General features: G+C 51.5%; 6 protein-coding genes across 6 annotated transcripts; 4 read left to right on the top strand and 2 right to left on the bottom strand.

The window, feature by feature from the left end:
- Window positions 1-270: 270 nt before the first annotated feature.
- Window positions 271-1445, bottom strand: N7482_006878 (pantoate--beta-alanine ligase PAN6; the record flags this gene model as incomplete). Its single annotated transcript, XM_056689003.1, has 2 exons — window positions 271-1346; window positions 1409-1445. The coding sequence occupies 2 exons, from the start codon at window positions 1443-1445 to the stop codon at window positions 271-273; spliced, it is 1113 nt and encodes a 370-aa protein (XP_056541432.1).
- Window positions 1446-1787: 342 nt separating this feature from the next.
- Window positions 1788-4513, top strand: N7482_006877 (lysophospholipid acyltransferase family protein; the record flags this gene model as incomplete). Its single annotated transcript, XM_056689002.1, has 6 exons — window positions 1788-2565; window positions 2621-2876; window positions 2935-3610; window positions 3663-3974; window positions 4040-4296; window positions 4354-4513. 6 exons carry the CDS (start codon window positions 1788-1790, stop codon window positions 4511-4513), a joined length of 2439 nt encoding a protein of 812 aa, XP_056541431.1.
- Window positions 4514-6823: 2310 nt separating this feature from the next.
- Window positions 6824-8490, top strand: N7482_006876 (ammonium transporter; the record flags this gene model as incomplete). The annotated part of the gene is made up of 5 exons (XM_056689001.1): window positions 6824-6835; window positions 6894-7108; window positions 7167-7347; window positions 7410-7730; window positions 7789-8490. The coding sequence occupies 5 exons, from the start codon at window positions 6824-6826 to the stop codon at window positions 8488-8490; spliced, it is 1431 nt and encodes a 476-aa protein (XP_056541430.1).
- Window positions 8491-9805: 1315 nt separating this feature from the next.
- Window positions 9806-12143, top strand: N7482_006875 (putative nucleoside diphosphatase (Ynd1); the record flags this gene model as incomplete). The annotated part of the gene is given in 4 exon segments (XM_056689000.1): window positions 9806-9815; window positions 9882-9916; window positions 9988-11531; window positions 11543-12143. 4 exon segments carry the CDS (start codon window positions 9806-9808, stop codon window positions 12141-12143), a joined length of 2190 nt encoding a protein of 729 aa, XP_056541429.1.
- A 683-nt stretch (window positions 12144-12826) lies between these two features.
- Window positions 12827-13860, top strand: lea1 (U2 snRNP complex subunit LEA1; the record flags this gene model as incomplete). The annotated part of the gene is made up of 4 exons (XM_056688999.1): window positions 12827-12905; window positions 13000-13040; window positions 13155-13415; window positions 13486-13860. 4 exons carry the CDS (start codon window positions 12827-12829, stop codon window positions 13858-13860), a joined length of 756 nt encoding a protein of 251 aa, XP_056541428.1.
- A 1027-nt stretch (window positions 13861-14887) lies between these two features.
- On the bottom strand, window positions 14888-16237 carry N7482_006873 (metal-dependent hydrolase family protein; the record flags this gene model as incomplete). Its single annotated transcript, XM_056688998.1, has 1 exon — window positions 14888-16237. The coding sequence occupies one exon, from the start codon at window positions 16235-16237 to the stop codon at window positions 14888-14890; it is 1350 nt and encodes a 449-aa protein (XP_056541427.1).
- Window positions 16238-16443: the final 206 nt, after the last annotated feature.

Below are 16443 nucleotides of genomic sequence, written 5' to 3'. Positions count from 1 at the left end.
GGGTGAAATTCGAAGTAACCAAAAAATCGTGAGAACTTGCTCTAGGGGACAGAGCTTTGCGGTCGAGACTTTTTTTTCCTCCGGCGCCAAGACCCGCAGTCAGGAATTTTTTCGGCCCGAGCCCTACAGACATGCCCTACTTGCCGTTTTAGAGCAACACCAAATAAACATCAAATCAAGTCGTAATTAGTCTATATCTTGGGTGCTTTTGACCCTAAATGCGGAGGGAATGTATGTTTACAGGGATATGATGGCTGACATCGCCCTAACCTAAGCCTGAGGCTGAAGGATTATGTTGTCAATCAATCGTACGGGAACCTTGCCATCTCCCAAGCCGCAATCCTCCCCAGACTTGGTCTCCTCCAGAGGTGCCATCTTGAAAGCCGTACTCAAGACTGCCCCCCTGTTAGGATCGACGAGATCTAGCTCGTCTAAAGTCTCGGGGTCGGCCAGGGAGATATAGTCAATCTCGTAGAGCGCCCTCTCCGATGGAGAGAGTGTTTGTTGCTCGGACAACACACGCTCAGCCACACTGCGAGCAGCCCCCAGGATATCATCGCGAGAAGATTTGCCCGCTTTGTATGCTTCTTCTGCGGCACTTAGGGCTTCGTAGAGGGTGAGTCCCACAGTACGTCTCCGAGCACCAAGATAGACATTGCGGGAGCTCAGGGCCAGCCCATCTGCTTCGCGAGCCGTTGCCACAATTCGAACCTCAGTGCCGACGAGGAAATCCTTGACCATCCGCTTGATAATCACAGTCTGTTGCACATCTTTTTGACCAAAGTAGACGCGATCGGGGGATGTCGCATTGAAAAGCTTCATGCAAACAGTCGCCACGCCTCGGAAGAAGACCGGGCGAGAACCGCCTTCAAGCTTGGTGGCAAGGGGGGTAATTGTGACAAAGGAGCCGTATCCGTCGATTTCAGACGAAGGTGGCAGGGTAGGGTACATGATCTTTGAGGTCGGGGCGAAAATCGCGGTAATTCGTCCCGTCCCTGCACCCAAGCTACCTAGCTCTTCATTGAGCTTCTCCAGTTTCTCCACATCACTGTCCCAGGTGCGAGGATAGCTCGAGAGGTCTTCATTGACGCCGAATTGAGTCGGGTTGACGTAGATGCTCACGAAGACGTCGGTGTTCTCCCGGGCGGCCTCTCGAATCAATGATAGATGGCCTTCATGAAGAGCACCCATCGTGGGCACGAGACCCATGGTGCGATCATTTTTAAATAATTGCCGACGCAGTTGGCGAAGTTCGGGGACGTCACGGAAGACTTGGAAGGAGGCCCGCGGCCGGGCCGACCGTGAGGCGGCGGCCGAGGCGTCGGCAAGCAGCGATGAAGCCGCGGCTAAAAAGCGAAGGAGAAGTGGTAAGCTTGGAGCAAGCCCGAATGGTGCAATTGGAACTTACTAGAGAAGGACTTCACTCTGTTGACCAAGCGGGACATGGTGGTCGAGATGGGGCCAATTATTGTACTATTTGGAGTCACTAGCTTCAACGTTCGCGCCAAGCGGGGACGCAAGAATTGCCTGGTTGATACCACGTGACTTACACCTCGGCTGGGAGAGTCCGGGGGAAACCCCGTGATTCCGTCAAGACGTCCGGGGACGATCACCCGTTTTGTTGGGATTAGGAGCTATGGCCCTGTCCCGCTTTTACTCTCTTCTCTCCAGGGATCTACCAGACCTTTTCACCGTTTCATATCTGTCAATGGCCCAGCTCTCCGACCTATGACCTGATAGCTAAATCCCGAAGGCCGTTGCCCCACTCCTACGCTACTACAGCCAGCATGCCTCCCCCAAAATCGGCCATCAGCGATGAGCAATCGGCTCCGGACCTGGAGATTGTCGGCAACCAGGTAACAATCCATCCGTCTGGCTTCACGGGCGGCCCCGATGCGCAAGATGATCCTATCACCGAACGAAACCTCGTCCGCCATATGGCGCGATTCCGCGCAAACCCCCTCGAGTTCCTCCGCGAAGTGAGCTTGTACATGTCTGGAACAGGCTGGCGCGCATACGAAGATGTTATCGGGCAGCCTGTCTTCTATCCGGGATTTGGAGAGAGGATGAAGTCCTCTATCCTATCCAGTCCCATGCTACAGGACAAAGTCAGGGAACTGGCCAGTACCCGCCTTGGAGTGGAAGAGAAGGAAGGTCTGGTTGCGATTAAAGAAGGCGCAAACTTGGACGAGAAGCGAGCTCGGCGCCGACATGAGATCGAAAGCAGTCTTAAAGAGGTGGTGGACACTATGATGGATAATATGATCTGCAAGATGGAGAGCAAGACATTCATTCGAGGCGCATACTACTTGTGCACGCAACTTTTAACCCGTGCCTACCACCAAGGTATTCACGTGTCCAGTGAGGAGGTTCTGCGTCTACGGTCTGTAGCAGAGACTGCTGCGAAGAACAAGCAGTCAATTGTGTTCTTACCCTGCCACAAATCGCATGTGGACTATGTGTCTTTGCAACTCATTTGCTACCGTCTGGGAATTGGTCTCCCAGTTGTTGTTGCGGGTGACAATTTGAACATTCCGCTGCTTGGCCCATTTTTACAGCATGCAGGTTAGTAGAGAGCCTGCACCACGCCGTTTCCAACATGTTATACTGATATACATAGGTGCTATGTGGATTCGACGCAGCTTCGGGAACGATCCCCTGTATCATACAGTCGTGCAGGCCTATATCGACACCCTCCTTCAGCAAGGGTTCAATTTTGAATGCTTCATTGAGGGCGGTCGGTCCCGGACTGGAAAACTACTTTCTCCCAAGTTCGGAATTCTGAATTTCATAGTTGAAAGTGTATTGTCCGGTCGGGTTGAAGACACCATTATTTGTCCCGTCAGCACACAATACGACAAGGTTATCGAGACTGAGTATGAATATTAGCGCACAACCCTTTTTTTCTCAACTTAGATGCTGACTTTGGAACAGATCCTATATTAGCGAACTTCTAGGTCAACCTAAACAGAAGGAGAACTTGGCAGATCTCCTGTCATCCTCTTCAGTACTATCCCTGAAATTGGGGCGAGTTGATGTTCGGTTCCATGAACCATGGAGTTTGCGAGAATTCCTCACTCAGCAGCTTTCTCGTCTCAATCTCCCTAGCATAGGCAGCGGCCAGAAGCTTGCGCAGGCCGAACGGGGCCGGATACTCAGATCTTTGGGATATCGCGTTCTATCCGAAATCAACGATGTATCTGTGATGATGCCACCCGCGCTTGTCGGAACTGTGCTTTTGACACTCCGTGGCCGTGGTGTTGGAAAGGGTGAATTGGTGCGGCGATTAGATTGGCTCTGTGATCGCGTACGAGCCAAGGGTGGTCGGGTTGCTCACTTCTACCGCTCCCCGACAGAAGTGGTTGTTGAGCGTGCACTTGACGTGCTGGGACCAAAGCTAGTTGGTGTGATATCCGGATTAGTGGAGCCTACCTACTACGCCGTGGATCGGTTCCAGCTGTCATTCTATCGCAACATGCTCATTCATCTCTTCATTACCGAAGCATTGGTTTCTGTTGCGATGTATACGAAAATCAAGCAAGGTGGCGGGCCCACTAACCAGCGGATCACCTTCGAAGCTTTGAAGAACCAGGTCGCGTTCCTTTCTCAGGTATGCCCGTCCAGCTGCGATACCTCTACAGTTCTTAGCTAATAATCTTCAGCTTTTCCGTGGTGAATTCATCTTCCCTCCCGAGGGCTTAGTCACCAACATGGAAAATACCCTGCACAGTCTAGAGACAGATGATGTGATCAGCATCACCCGTGACAGCTCTGGTGTTCCGCAGTATGTGGAACTGAGTGACGCTGAACGTACATGTGGCCGAGAGAACTATGATTTCTATTGCTTCTTGATCTGGCCTTTCATTGAAGCCTCATGGCTTGGTGCTGTGTCTCTTGTCGGACTCACACCTCCCCTAGATGGTCCGCAGAATATCTGGATAGACAACAAAAAGGCTCAAGACAGTGCCCAACTGGTAAGTCTCCGGTCTCCAATCGCACATATCCTCTCATGCCGTGGAATGCTAATTTCTTGGGGCAGCTTGGCAAAACTCTATATTACCAGGGAGATCTTTCCTATTTCGAAGCTGTCAATAAGGAAACCCTCAAGAACTCTTATCAGCGCTTCGAGGAGGAGGGAATTATTCTCGTTGCTAAGGACAAGGACTCTCGGGCTGGACCATCTCTGAGACTCGCCCCAGAGTGGACTCCAGAGAGGGATCCCAAAACTGGCAAAGTGCTTCCTCGTGGGCGTTTATGGGATTTCACAGAGTTGATTGCTCAGTCACGCCGTGAAGGGTAAGTAATATTTAATAAAGTACTCGATTTGTGGATTTGAGCTAATATTGCATCTAGCAAAAACCGCCGTGATGGTGCCACAGTCTCCTCGCGTGTCTTAACTATGTCGGACATCGTTGGGCGGCAACTTTTCCTCAATGCTGCAACCCCAGCGCCTGCTGATGTATCTTCTCGGCAGATGCGTCGCAAGGCCATCGGCACCGAGTCGAAGCTTTAAGGCCGGCAATTCTATGAACGTATTCACATATGCCCACCTGCTTTGGTTCTGCTATCTTTTGACCCGGCTTATACGAACACGACGGTCTCTTTTCAGTTAATATTACAATACCCCTCCATTGCTCAGTCAGCCGCTCTCGGTTCGACTTCTTGTACATACATAAATTCAAATTTTGATGAGTCGTGCTTATCTTCTAATCGATTTCAGACGTTGCCCGCATTGTATACGTATCTGGATTAGGTCGATGCGGGGATCACACCACTAAACTAGTACTCAACAGCCCTGTTCAACAGTACCGAGCTCGGATCTTGTGCCATAATTAACGCCGCCCACGGCCTCAGGCTTGGTAGATGGCCCACGAACCCAGGGGTAGCGGTAGACGCGATATGATTGCATGGTGCTGTCATAGCCGAAGCGAGCAGGCATCACGGTTCTGCCATATTCATCATACTAATCAATCTTGGGCGTAGCACAGAGACCCTGAAGAGTCCACTTCCGAAAGCCTTGTAGCTGCCCTGATACTCGGCGTACACCGGATCTTACGAGTCACTTCCTTGGATCTCTGCAGCTCAACATTTACGGCAAGGCCCGTAGTCAAACCTGTATAGCCAATGTTACGCGCTGGGCGGTCTGTGACTTGAAGCGAATATCGTGCTGGTAGCAGAAGCTGGTGTCAATAGCCAGATGGAAGTCACCGTCAGTTTGAAACTGGTAGCCTGTATTAGTACAACCCATAGCCCCAGTATCTAATGGGGTTTAAGAACATATATGAAGATGCCAGTTGAGAGTACAGTTGGGGTCAATGGAGAAACCGCTGTACATGTACCGCGAGGACAGCGGGTAGTCATCTACAAACCTGTAGAGAGCGTTGAGGGGACGATATCTATATGGATCGGTCTTGTTCACACCAGATCCCTCAAGCGGAGTATAGACATCGCTTCGGCGAACCTCATCATTCGCGCTCGGTTGTCTCTATGGGGCGTAGTGCTTTTGATGGCGTTACATATCCCAAAGTCTCCATGACCGAGGCTGAAGCTTGGGCACCCTAGATACCCAGAAAGTCGACACTAGCAAAGAGTATCCAGTAAGCCTCTCCTATAGGGCCATGGGCAGTCATGATCGTTGGGGATTGGTTAGTTCAATCATCTGTGGTAGTCGGCAATGCCATCGGCAATTCGTGGTCGGGGTAGTGGCGAAGTTTAGGGGTATGACCAGGGACCAATGGGACTAAGCAACAAAACAGCTAAATTATATTAGCTTGTGATTGACAGGGTGGTCCTTATGCAGGGAATTCCTAGATTCCGATCTTTATAAGGTTGTGGTGGGTCAAAACTATTCCATGAAGGGGTCCTGTTCCTCAGATAGCGTCGATCTGGCAGCGACCTTTCAAAGCACGAACCGCCAAACCCTTCATGGCCTCCCCTTGGTAGGTATCGACGATTGGGGGAATTTGCCGCTATCGTTAATATTGATCTAAAGTCGGGTATATATAGCTTCCAAGAAAGGCTTTTGAACTTTTCAGAGGACACCTGAAGGGCAGGAAAGGGCCTGGATATGTCATTTCCCTTATTGGAGCATTTTTTTACTCGGTAAATAAACCTCATATGGTAGCTCTAGGCGTGGCCATGTTCCCCATTTTCTTAGAACCACAGACTACGGAGTATGTACTCCCCCTATGTGCATTTCCGTCAAACAGAGTCTCCTATCGTAATCTTAGTCTCCTCAAATTCGCAACTTCAAATGCCAAGAGCTCACTGATACGAGCTTGTTAGGAAACCTACCAAGCCCGCCGCCAAGAATTTTATTATGATAAGATAGGTGTTGATAACGAGAGCCTAAACCCCAGGTGGTTGTCAGATCCGGGGTTGTCAAAATGGGGAACTGTGGTTGGACGGCCTTATCTGACAACGCTTGATTAATCGCATCCTTATCAACACTAACCCCCCTTTATCGGCAACACGAAGGTTGCAATATGAAAACCTGACGCAGTTTTGATTGAGTTCCCTCAAATCGGCACCTGGAGCCCTTATTTCAGTTTGAAGAAAGCGAGTGTGGAGTCTTAGCTGTCAGACGGTAGATAAGGAGATTGAGTAATAGATGGTGGATTGTCATGAATCGAGACCGGGGAGTTCCTCGGGGTCAGGTATATCTTCCCCTTGGTTCTAGGTAGGTTATGGGTCGTTTGCTGTCATTCAATATTTCCTGCACGAAGATTGCATTTAAGCCTATCGGGATACTGCTCGCCTAGTGTTACGTTCCAAAATCATACTCATTCAAACCCGTCGTTAACCTCATAAACTGGGACCGGCCATGGCCGATGCTGTATGTATATCACCCGTCCACAAGTGTTCAAGTCAAGGCATTAACCTGGCGTGCATAGCCTGTATACAATGCCTCCATCCCCAATGGTGGAGATCCCTTGAAAGTGGACGTGAACGCCCAATACGTAGGGTTTGAATGGAACTATACTTATATCGTTTTCTGCGGCTTCATTGTCTGGTTGATTATCCCCGGCATTGGTCTGTTCTACAGCGGCCTGGCTCGAAGGAAGTCCGCACTCGCTTTACTTTTCCAATCGCTCATGATTGTAGCTGTGTATGATTACCTTGGGGGAAATGCGATAGCTGGCCGTTTCGCTAACATCCAAGGCTAGGACAACCTTTCAATGGATATTCTGGGGCTATTCGCTGGCATATGCCCGCGATGCCGGTCCTTTCATTGGAACCTTGACGAACTTTGGCTTGAAGAATGTGCTGGCTGCTCCATCGCCAGGCTCGGCGGTTCTGCCGGAGATTGTGTTCTGCTTTTACCAGCTTCTGTTCTGCGCGTGCACGGTAAGTGAGCCTGTGGATATCGCATGCCATGCTGGAAATCAAGGACTTAATGATGCTTTCAGGTAATGATCGTTGTTGGCGGAGCATTCGAACGAGGAAACATGCTTCCATCGCTGGTCTTCAGCTTCTTCTGGGCGACTGTGGTTTATTGTCCCGTGGCCTGCTGGACTTGGAACAGCAATGGATGGTTGTACAATCTGCCCGCCCTTGATTTCGCTGGCGGAGGGCCTGTCCACATCGCATCTGGCTGGTCTGCACTGGCCTACGCTCTGGTTCTGGGGAAGCGAAAGCACATGGATGAGCCCTCACATGGAAAGCCTCACAATACAACGCTTGTCTTTCTTGGGACAACATTGATTTGGTTCGGATGGTTTGGGTTCAACGTACGTATCCGCTATGATTTCAACCGACTACGCTTGTCTAACTTTTGAGTTTCGATAGGGAGGTTCGGCCCTTAATGCGAGTGTAAGAGCTATGCTAGCAGCATTCAACACCAATACGGCGGCTTGCACAGGTGTCCTTGGCTGGGTATTAGTGGACGCGATCAAGAATCGTGGAAAATTCTCGGTAGTAGGCGCCTGCCAGGGAGCGATTGCCGGATTGGTGGGAATTACCCCAGCCGCCGGCTTTGTCTCCGTGTGGCTCGCAGCGTGCATTGGATTCCTCACCAGTATCGTGTGCGCGCTTCTCCAGAATGTCAACAATTGGCTACATATCGATGAAGGGATGGACGTGTTCAAGCTGCACGGGATCGGAGGTATGGTTGGGGCTTTTCTGACGGGAATCTTTGCGTCGCAGTCGGTCGCAGCGCTCGATGGTGTGAGCGAAGCCGCCGGTGGCATCGACGGCAACGGAATGCAGGTCGGAAAGCAATTGGCGGAGGTGTGTGCGATCTCTGTATACTCATTCACCGTGTCCTGCGTTTTGCTATATCTTTTGAAATGGATTCCCGGCATGCACTTGCGGGTTCATGAGGAGGCAGAGATGGTGGGCCTGGACCGGGCGCAATTCGTCGACGAGCAGATCGGCGAGCGGACCATTCTCGACGATCTCTTTGTGTCGTCGTCGTCCACCCCAGCCCAGGCGAGTGTGGTCAATGAGTCTAGTGGTGTCTCAGCGGGGGTTAAGGACCTGAAGATGTAAAAACCAAAAAAGCAAAAAAAAGTCCTGGGGTTCTGGTGGTGGGAGCAAATTGAGGACCGTGTACCGTGTCATTTCCCAGAACGGTAGAAATGCAAAGTGATCCCGACAATCATCTTTCCAAGGATGCGCTCGCATCGAATGTATTTAGAGGCTGAAAGGTGGGGTTTGCGTGGCCAACCGAAGATCACCAGGCCCCGAGACCCTGAAAATGATTCCCGTGGCAATCATAACAATATTCATAATGAAGATGAACACAAGCAGTGCTGGACGGTCTGGCCCAGTGGTCGGGAATTTGCCCAAACTCGAGTACCGGTCGACCCAGAAGTTACCGCGCATCATCTTTTCTGTGTCCTGATCTTCTGATCTGTCCAGGTTGGACGAGTTTTCAGCTAAGCGGCCCCGCGGTATACAGACGATGCAGAGAGAGCCAAGCCGTCTGTCTTGCAGTCGTGACGTATCAGGAGGCAGGGCGTCGTAGGGTGGTCGGCCCCATCGGCCCGGGGAAGGTATGAGCTGACGTATACTGACGCACCGTGGTGACCCCAAACCCTTGCTAACTGGCTTAGCGCGGGTTGCGGCGTCCCTGTGGGAGGGCAGGATCAACCCGAGCAGGGGTGGTTGTGCGATTTCCCATAGATGCAACGGAATGCAACGCCACGGGGACTGCATTCCGGGGTGACGACTCCATGGAATAGATATCGGCGAAATTCGCCAATTCGAAGGGAAGAGGACGGAGTCAAGACTAACAGAGGAAAGGCAACGAGGAAGTGTCGCAAATGTTCCAAGTGCCGTGGAGTCTGCACCGTGGAGTACTGGACCACAGCCAAGCACTAAACAGAGTGGGGGCCTTGAACGTGGAAAGGGACGTACGGAGTAACAAGGCAGTTGCAGGGCTAGTCCCAGAAAATGACATGGGGGGATGGCCCCAGGATCAGAGGTAAAATTACAGTCATGCAGCGTCTCCGTATTGTAGCTTGCCCCATGCGGCACACGGCTTAACCAGCCAGGCGCTCGCCTCAGCGGCGAGCAATTAGCCAGGGCGGTCTCGCCCCCCCGTCACGTATTGTATTTGCCTTCCGCTGTCGCGTCGCCGTTTTGAGAGTCTCCAAGACTCCTTATCTCTCCAGACCCTCCAGCCATTTAGCCTTGCCACCTCCGTTCTTTCCTCTCTCGAAGCCTGCCTTCCTGTCACTCGTTCACCTACCTTCGACCCCACTCGGTTTGCGCTCTTGAGGAGGCCATTCTCGTCTCTCTTCTCCATTCGCTCCTGTCTTCTCGCCGGCTGGTCATGCTCTGCGGATAGTCTTGAGTCCAAATGGGCAAGTGTACGTGCCCCATGTCTCACTTCGATTTCAGGAGTTCTTTCGATTTACTAACTTTGGTCGCTATAGGGCGTTATGGCGTCGTCCTGGACGCTGGATCTTCTGTACGTCGAATCCAATTTAACCCCCCTGACTCTCGCCTCTCCGTTTCGGCCACTGATCTGCAATCGCATAGGGGACCCGTGTCCACGTTTATCGTTGGTTGCGCAATGCGGCTGCTCGCAAGAAGGGCGATGTGAATGACTTGAAATCGCTTCCTGAGATCAAAACTAAGGAGGAATGGGTGAAGAAGATTCATCCCGGTGAGCACCGCCGTGAAAAGCGACAACCATTGCGACATGTACTGACTCTGCGCCTGTCTCCAGGTGTTTCTTCCTTCGCCGATCGACCCGAGTCCGTCGGATCCGAGCATCTGGCCGAGCTCTTGGACCATGCGAAGAGCATTGTTCCTCTGGAGGATGCCAGGGACACCCCGATATTCCTCCTCGCGACGGCGGGCATGAGACTCCTGGGAAATCTTGAGCGACAATTTCTTCTCGATCAGATATGCAGCTATGCTCGAGCGAATTCCGATTTTCTACTCCCCGATTGCGGCGTTCATATCCAGGTGATTCCGGGCGTGACGGAAGGACTGTATGGATGGATTGCGACCAACTATCTCATGGAAACCTTCGACGCGCCAGAGAAACACGACCATGGCAAAGGACACCACACCTACGGCTTCTTGGATATGGGAGGTGCATCGGCTCAGATTGCGTTCGCGCCAAACGCCACGGAAACGGAGAAGCACGCCAATGACTTAACCCTTCTTCGTCTACGGAATATCGATGGCTCTGTTCAGGAACACCGAGTCTTTGTCACTTCATGGCTGGAATTTGGTGTAAACGAAGCTCGACGTCGGTATGTGGAGGCATTGCAGGCTGCGGCGGGCCCCGAGGTCCAAGAGCTGCCAGACCCCTGTCTACCAGCGGGTTTGCGTACTACCTTGGACGGAAAGGATATTGCTCCTGTTAGCACTGCGAGGCCTACTTTGTTGGGTACGGGTCAGTTTGACGAGTGTCTGCGTCAGACTTTCCCCTTGCTGGACAAGGATGCTCCCTGCTCGGATTATCCTTGTCTTCTCCATGGCATCCATGTTCCGGCCATCGACTTTGATGTGAACCACTTCATCGGCATCAGCGAGTACTGGCACACGACTCACGAAATCTTTGAAATTGGATACAAGGATAAGGCCTACGACTTCAACACATATCAGGAATGGGTCAAGATCTTTTGTTCGCAGGATTGGGCCTCGATTGAAGATGGCATTCATGAGTACAAATGGGGCAAAAAAGTCGACCAACAAAAGGCCAACGAGGTGTGCTTCAAGGCATCGTGGATCATCAATATGTTGCACGATGGTATCGGAGTGCCTCGGGTTGGTCTGGAAGACACATCTGGTTCGCTTCACAATGGAACCAAGGAAGTCCTGGCCCACGGCAAGGAGAAGGGCTATCTGGATGCGTTCCAACCTGTAAACAAGATCGACTCGACTGAAGTGAGCTGGACGTTGGGCAAGATTGTTCTTTACGCTTCTTCGCAGGTCCCTGCGGAAGTGGAGGCTTTGCCTGTTGGTTTTGGCAGCAATGTCCCTGGTGTACCTCCTGACTTCCAGTATCCCAGTGTGGAACTGCTCCCGGATACGGAAGGTTTCCACAGCGAACACTGGCATGATGCGCTGTTCGACGGAGACTCCCCCGCCGCATTCCGGGCATCCTCTTGTTTCTGTTCATCGTTGTGCTGGCGTGCTTCTTCCTGTGTGGCCGTAACCGTCGGTCACGGGTCTACCTGCAGATCAACAACCTGCTTCGCCGTGGTGGACCATCTCATCCCAATCACCCGAAGAAGCGCAAAGGAATTTCAGCTATGCTGCCTTTCCTGAACCGCAATGCTCCTTCTTACGAGCGCGTCATGGAAGAGGGCGCGCAGGATTTTGAACTCGGTTTGACCGACTCCGACGGCAGTGACGTGGATGGTGGCCGTCCTTCGGAGGCCGACTCGATTGGTATGCGGCCACCGCAGCGAGCCTCCAGTTGGGGTAGCAATAGCAACCCTCCCGGCTTGAAATATACCTTCGATAACAGTTCATCGGGCACCATTGGTTTGGGGATCAGCGGCGGTTCGGGAATTGCCATGGATCGTGCAGGCTTGGTGGTCAGGACCGAAAGCAGGGACCATCTGGCTCCCATCGCGTTAGGGCCCACTACTAATGGCCGTCGGTCCAGAGCTGGCAGTCCCACACGCTCTCACCATCAAAAATCACCAAGCATGACTCCCCTCACCGATGACTAATGTGACTGATGCATTCTGAACCTTACCTAGCTGCTTTTCGAGTTTCGATATGTTCTTTCCCCCCTTCCCTCCTGCATCGCATTTTCAAACTGGAGTTGACTTTTGGGAATGCGTGTGCCGCTCAACTTGGCACTGTTTTGGCCTCTTTTTTTCTTCCCTTCCCCGTATATTCCCTGTCCAGGGCGTTGCTGTGTTGTGAGCGGCTCGTGCGTCCGGTTCTTGGTTGCTCTGGAGTACTGTTTGTTTCGGTGCTTTCGCCCTGACCCGGGCGAATTCGATGTAATGGCAGTGTATCACTAGCACTCTGCTGTGAATGTTTCTAATGAATATAGACTAATAACTTGCTCATACTCTGAATATCTGAATAAAATCTTCAAACAAGTAAGCACTGCTTTTTGGACAATTTCAAATAAGTATAAATATCTACTTGCCTGAATGGGCAGCGATACGAATATCACGTGATATGGGAGCATCCGAAATTCACACCGCCCGGCAGAAAGGGCTGCGGTTGGAGGTGCTCACTGGAGAAACTGCGATAGGTCTACCCTCGTCCATTGCAGCTTTGTCTTGACTTGTTGCTTTATTGCATTGATTTTTCTCAACTTCTGCCTATGCCCTCTCGATAGTCTCGTTTACCCGGACCCGCTCCTACCTCTTGAACGTCGACCGCAGCCACCGCCGCCATGCGCTTGACCGTCGAGCTCATCCAGAGTTCCCTCTCATACATAAATCCGCTCAAAGATCGTGAGCTGGATCTCCGAGGTGCGTTTGACTTATACACACCTGCCTGAAAAGAACAGGTACTGCATCTTGAAATAAGAGCTGGATTGATATCGTCTTTTCGCGTCGCGTGTAGGGCACAAGATCCCCACAATTGAGAACTTGGGTATTGCCAAGGTAAGTGCTGCGTTTCCCTGGACCTGCTTGCGGCTCTTTCTGCTTCACGCGTTCGAGCGTAATAGCCGGCTTAGGGGGCTGTCATAAGCTGTTTGCTAAGTGAGTACCTCGCAGGACCAAGATGCAATTGACTTGACGGACAACGACCTCTCTTCCCTCGGGAACTTTCCATTCTTCCCTCGCCTTCATACCCTTCTCCTGGCTCGCAATCGAATTAATCACATCCAACCGAATCTGGGGTCGTCCCTTCCGTCTCTGTCGACACTGGTTTTGACCTCGAATAATCTGTCTGAACTTGCTGATCTTGATCCGCTGCGCTCTCTTCCCAAACTCACACATTTGATTCTGATGGAGAACCCTATCACACGGAAGGAAGTAGGTGTTTCCCTTGGTCTTGAGCAAGTCGTGCGCTGGAAATGTCTGATTATCTAACAAATGCCTCTAGAACTATCGGTACTGGGTTATCTGGCTGGCACCGTCTGTGCGATTCCTCGACTACCAGAAGGTTAAGGACGTGGAGCGTGAAAAGGCGAAGGAGCTCTTCGGCACCGTGGAGCAGCCCTCTGTCCTCGCCTCTAAGATCATGGGCATCAAGTCCCGGACGTTCGATTCCAGTGCCGCCGCCGCAGACCGCCCAACTGAGAAGGCCATCCGCGTAAAACTTACCGATGCCGAGAGAAAGCGCGTGGAGAGGATGATTCGCGAGGCGAAGAGTCTGCAGGAGATCACGCGACTAGAGAAGGAATTGAATGAGGGACGGATACCCGGTGGTGCCCTCGGTGCTAGTGACGCCGATGGGGATGAGCGGATGCAAATGTGAGATTTCGCGTCTCGCGGGTATACTTCGAACATATCAAGCTTGTTTATTTTGTTTTCTTCGCTTCTCTGGGCTTGGCTTTCTTTTCTGTCTCGGTCTTAGGGATTCTCATCTTATACCTGGCTTTCCACATGCGGGGTTGTGTGTATCATTCTGGGGATTTTCATTTCTTGCCACAGGTGCTTATGCGGTTTGTTACAGCTTCGAGAACTAGCATTATGGAACCGATTTCCATACCCAAAAGCCTTTTCTTGCCTTCGTGACAGCCTATTATAGTTGTAGTTATGGTAGTCCTCGAGCTCGAAACCACACTGACACCCTCGCCTTTCTAAGTTCTTCTCCGCTAAGATGAGGTCCGGAAGGTACGGAGTACAAAAGTTGCCTTCACCCTGTGTGCAGAGCACAAGCATCAAAAATAATGAGTAAAGAAAGTTGGCGGCCTAAATACTTGAAGCAGCAATGAATTCCCTGTTCAGCAGTGATACCACGGGCGTAGTGTTCCTCACAATTTCCGCTACTTTTGGTCCACTACATATCGCGCTAAGCTGACAGTCCCACGGAATCAATTGGCCTACTGACCTACATGATCTGATTGAACTCAGTCCATTCCCGACACTGAAGCAAAGCCGGCTCAGTGGGGCTAACGTGTAGACGCAAAAGACAGACGAAAATGCCAGTTCCAGTAGCTCCCGATGCTTTCTAAGGTTACTAAATTTCTATCGCCTAGGGTACCTATTACCCTCACACCCCGCTAGGGAGGCAAATGGTCACTAAGTACTTGATGCCACAATACATGATCTATCCTCGGCACTTCACAGCGATGAACAGACGTTATTGATGGGTCTGGCTGGTCTCGATTCCCTGAAGCTTTTCCGGACTGACCGACCAATTTAAGATAATGCTAACCATATTCTGCCTAGAAAGTTGAATGTAGTTTCCTATAATGATATTATTCGAGTCAAGGATTGTAATATATTTGACCCCCCCCCCCCCCCCCCCCCCCCCCCCAGCCCGTTGCGGGCTACGACATTCAGTTATACTTTACCCTCACTGGGATTTCCGAGTCTTCGGGTAGTGCACTCCAGCGACTTTTGTATACGCGCCCATCTTTCATCACACCAAGCACGTGGTTTTCAGGGCGATCAAAAATAGTCACATCGTCGAGAGGGTTTTGACTCAAAACGACTATATCCGCTTGGAATCCTTCCTTTACCTGCCCGATTGAATTCTCCCAACCCATCATTTTTGCTGGGTTAACTGTTGCACTGCGCAAGACCTCAAGCGGCGTCAAGACCTGCGACCGGAGGGTGAACTCCTGTGTTTGAGCAGAACCCAGCGGACCAAGCAAGTCAGAGCCATAACACATCGTAACACCCGCATCCGAAGCAATTCTGAGAGCTTCAAGGCCGGACTTCAGAACTTGGGAGTTCTTCGCCTGGGACTCTTGGGGCAAATACCCCTTCCAGCGGTCCGATGCCATTTGGGCATAGGCGATGAGCGTGGGCGTGAGATAAATACCTTTCTCCGCCATTAACTGCGCAGTTGGAGGGTCGATAAAATTTCCGTGCTCTATCCCTTTCACGCCGTTATCGATACAGTGCCTCATCGCTTTGATCGTATATGCATGAGCAGTGACGAAAGTTCCGGCGTTGTAAGCACACTCCACCATTGCCTGAATTTCGGCAGATGTGAACTGGAGGTGCTCTAGCTTATCAGTGGGAGATGCCACGCCACCAGAGCCCATGATTTTGATGAAATCAGCACCGCAGCGGATTTCCTCGCGCACAGCAGCCATACATTCCGGTACGCCGTTGCAAAGTCGACCTAAATGGTTGTTGCTGTGAGTGCCACCGCAGCACTCGGTGGGCTCATGCGACCCACGGAGATCACCGTGGCCACCAAATTGAGACAGTGCATGACCAGAGATAAAAATGCGAGGTCCGGGAAAGACACCATCTTCAATAGCTTCTTTTAACGCGAGTTGCGCGCCACCGCAGTCGCGAATACTGGTGAATCCACGGTGCAGCATTTGGGCCGCCGTGTAGGGCTGGCGAAGCAAGTGGACATCATTTGGGTTTCCAAAAGCTTTTGAAAGGTCTGCAAATCCAGGGACAGCACATAGATGGACATGGGCATCAAACAGACCAGGGCAAAGATAGCGTCCCTCACAATCAATGATCGTAAGGTCAGTTGGGAGATGCTCTGGAGAACAGGACGCAACTAGATTGATTTTCCCTTGACGCGTGATAACCGTGGCGTTTTCCAAGATTCTTCCCGCTTCCACATCAACAACGTTGGCCTTGATGAAGCAGTAGGCTTGGGCTTCTGGGCGGGCCCAGGGCTTGATGTCGGAGCCCGGTACCTGGTTATTGTCGGTCATGATTGCAGGAAGCGAATGAGATGATACCAAGGAAGTGGTAAAGGCTGTAAAATTCCAGGGATATTTAGTTTAAATTATTGAGCTGTGCCAGCGATGACTGATGAGGTCAGGTCAGTGGAAGCGGAGTAACCGTCGGCAGGTTGACCGCCACAGGCCACATCCCGACGCAATCCTCATCGGCCCGACGCACCGCCGCTTAATCAATT

This window comes from Penicillium canariense (genome assembly GCF_028826845.1).
Source record: "Penicillium canariense strain IBT 26290 chromosome Unknown utg000004l_segment0_segment0, whole genome shotgun sequence".
Taxonomy (NCBI): domain Eukaryota; kingdom Fungi; phylum Ascomycota; class Eurotiomycetes; order Eurotiales; family Aspergillaceae; genus Penicillium; species Penicillium canariense.
This window is presented reverse-complemented; position numbering and strand designations above follow the sequence as displayed.